Source organism: Anneissia japonica, unplaced genomic scaffold (genome assembly GCF_011630105.1).
Source record: "Anneissia japonica isolate Jap-2015-1 unplaced genomic scaffold, ASM1163010v1 scaffold1467_len401143_cov160, whole genome shotgun sequence".
NCBI classification, from domain to species: Eukaryota; Metazoa; Echinodermata; class Crinoidea; order Comatulida; family Comatulidae; genus Anneissia; species Anneissia japonica.
The window spans coordinates 289,952-293,409 of record NW_022758991.1 but is presented as its reverse complement, the minus strand read 5'-3'; the positions used below and the strand labels follow the sequence as shown (position 1 = coordinate 293,409).

The 3,458-nt window shown below is 30.0% G+C and overlaps 1 protein-coding gene across 4 annotated transcripts in view; it reads right to left on the bottom strand.

Moving 5' to 3' along the window:
* Positions 1–3,458, bottom strand: part of LOC117125467 (DNA ligase 4-like) — a 28,373-nt gene that overhangs the window by 13,040 nt on the left and 11,875 nt on the right. For all 4 annotated transcript variants that reach the window (XM_033271963.1, XM_033271966.1, XM_033271967.1 and 1 more), the window contains exons 10-14: positions 3,106–3,186; positions 2,631–2,696; positions 1,961–2,004; positions 1,483–1,579; positions 891–950 (exon numbers count right to left, since the gene is read on the bottom strand). In XM_033271963.1, coding sequence (XP_033127854.1) covers positions 891–950; positions 1,483–1,579; positions 1,961–2,004; positions 2,631–2,696; positions 3,106–3,186 — 348 coding nt within the window. The remainder of the gene's footprint in view (positions 1–890; positions 951–1,482; positions 1,580–1,960; positions 2,005–2,630; positions 2,697–3,105; positions 3,187–3,458) is intronic.

The window sequence follows — 3,458 nt, the reverse complement described above, 5'->3', positions numbered from 1 at the left end:
TTGAATGTGGAAATTGTCATATCTTGGAGGTCAGTTTTCATATTATTAGGTAGAGAATTCCATAATTTGGTTGATCTGTAATTAAATGTTCTTTTACCTTGTGAAGTATTCCATTTAGGTACTACTAAATTATTATTACTTTGACTTCGTGTACATTGATTATGGCTTTCTTCAGTATAAATAAATTTGCTTGACAAATATGATGGAGCATTTCCTTTTAGACACTTAAATAACATTATAAGAATTTGTTCATTCCATCTATTATTGAGTCTGCTCCATCCAAGGGAATTTAAAATATTACTAACAGGAGTCTTGATATCAACTGATAATAATATTCTACCTAATCTATTTAATAAAACTTGTAGAAAGTCTGAAAATTCAACTTTACAATTAGACCATACACAACAACAATAATCAAATAAGGGGATAACTAGTGCATTTGCCAACATATTGAGAGTGTGCGATGGAAGGTAGTATTTCACACGACAGATTATTCCAATTCGTTTTGAAATCTTTGAAGAGAGGCTGTCAATATGGTCTTTCCAGTTTAATTGGGGATCAAAGTTTACACCTAAATACTTATAAGAATTAACTCTCTCAATAATGTCATCATTATACGATACAGAAATATTTTTAAACCTAGAACTGGCATAAATAGTAGTGAAAACCATAAGCTTTGTTTTTTTTTATATTTAAAGTAAGTTGATTATCATGAAACCATTGAGTTATTTTATTGAAATTTGAGCTAAGTTTATTTTGAAGTATAATTGGGTCAGATGAACTACATAATATTGTTGTATCATCTGCATACATAACGCATTTACATGATAGGTAATTTGGAAATGTATCGGGCACTCAAAACATCTTTATACATACTTGGATTAACTTACTTAGTTGATGCAGCTTGTCTTTGTACTATCTCAAGACGTCCCTCCTTTGGTGTAAACACTCTGGAAGAGACATTAAAATTATTGTAGCATGCTACGGCAAGCACACACAAAAAATATAATACATACATCGTCATCATTCTCATTCATCATTTTTTTTTATTATTACAAATTACTTTGTATATTGAGCCAATCTAAAATGTTAATTATGTAAATTCTGGTGATACACAATATATAAACTATTGACATTAATCTATTTTCTGTAATCAGAATCATTCGACTGTATGAATGAGTTCTCTTTAGAAATGATATCCAACAATGTTAGAGATTTGAGCTAAGAATACAGGGATGGTATGTACATTACAATTATAATACAGTTTAAACTTGCATAAGTCGACGTTAAATAACTGAATTCATTTCTAAGTCTATCTTATTTTACATGCCAATTGTTGTGTTTTCCATTAATTAACAATCTGTAAGTAATTCTATCGTAGTCGTAAACAACTTTTCAATGCCATTTTGGATTTGACTTAGTCAAGTTCAACTGTATAGCAAAAATCACTAAAGTATGATACTGAAATTTAATGTTTCTTACTTAGGAATAAAATTAAACCGTTCTCTAAAAGGTTTGTTGGCAAGCTTTTGCCCGTTCAGCAACAGAATGTCAAATACAATGAAACATACTTGAAGATCTGGAAAAGAAAAAAAACAATTAATTCCATATCACTTTTTCTCTGAGTTTTTTGAAGGTGGAATTTAATACTGCTATATTTGAAATCATGCAGTAGTAGTATCTCTGGGAAATAAGAAGATAATTGAACTTACAGTATATACTATTTATATGGATTGCCACAACAGACAACTGGTTATCAGTTAAGCACTAAAGACTATATAACAATATATAAATGCACCATAAAAACATTAGAGAAAAAAAGGTTAACACAATCAAGGATCCCCTCATAAGAATATCTACTTCATATTACAAAATATGCATGAATAGTTTTCTTCCATTTTCATCCACTCTTTTAGCAATGACGATTTTTGCCTTAAATTACTATGTTGTGTATATATACCTGTGTCTCTCATTGATTTAACATCAAAATTTTCTCCTTTTGACCTAACAGAAATTAAGGAAAAAATATCTGTTATTAAATGCTTTTAGAAGACATCATTAATCTCCTAAACATTTCTGAATAAAAAAGTAGCTGCAAGTTTGTATTTCAACAAGCATGACACGAAAATTGCATTTTTTAAAATAAGATGTATAAAGTGAAATTAAGCACAGAAAACTATTCATATAATTGCATATTTCAGTGAATCTGACTGAATCCTGTATTCTTGGCCCAGGCAGGGCTGGCACGAGGGAAAACTGTAACAAGCGCAAGGGTTGGTGTGGGTCTCATTTATGAGAAAGATTGTGTCAAAGGTGCAACCAATTTTTTTTTTTTTTTTTTTTTTTGGGGGGGGGGGCCCTGACAATCTGGAGGGGCCCATTATTAGGGGACCCATGCCATAATTGAGGGCCCATGATAGTATTTATTATTATTTTTATGGGTTCCCTGGTAAGCTTGGGCCCTGGGATCTTTCCCCTTTTTCCTCTCAGTGGCTGGGCCCAGGTATGTAAAGATAACAACAGAATCTCTCCCTCAAGCAACTGCATGATTATGAACTCTATTTTGATTGAACAAAGGTCTAAATTAATATCGTCAATTTGAAAAAACAGAAGAATACACTGTAACTTACATAAATGCTTTTGTTTCAGGATTATAGGCAATCACTTCCCCATCTAAGATACATGATTTCACATCACTGTAAATATCACATATAAAATATGCATAAAAATAAATAAAATAATATAAATGACTATATTTATATAAGAATGGTTGGCAAACACATTAGGAAATGTTAATTTTCTTTCCTCACCAACAACCTGTTATTAATAATTTTTAAATTTCTTTAATTTCAAATTCATTTTAATTTCTTGAATAACATAAAAACAAAACATGATGCTGCCTTCCATAGATTGCCAAAAAGTTATAAAAACTATCAAGTGGCTCTCCTGACAGCATCACTACAAATTAAAAATCATAAATAGAAAGCAATTATTAATATTACTCCTACAACACATACAAATAAAGGCCAATCTAGCAGTAGGAAAATAACATATTATCTTCAAAAATTAAATTTAAAATTGTAAATAGTAAATAACTTACTTTACCTTTTGAAATACTTAGCAGCATATTGTGTGAAAGTTCCTGAAAATGAATTTTCACCAAACACATTACTGTATTCATGGGATCTGGTGAGAAAAAAGTAAATATAAGATATCATAACATAATTTATTATCAAAGATGGAAATTGTGTTTAAGTATATAAAACACACCACTATAAAATACACAAAATAATATATACAATAATCAGAAACAACCAATGTAATATACTGTAGTTATATGGACAGTGATTTAATTACCACATTTACATTTGAGGTAAAATATCATTTAGCAAAAAGTTAAACCAGAGCCTTGCAGGCGTCAACGTTCCTATGCATGATACATGACTTTAAGAAGTATA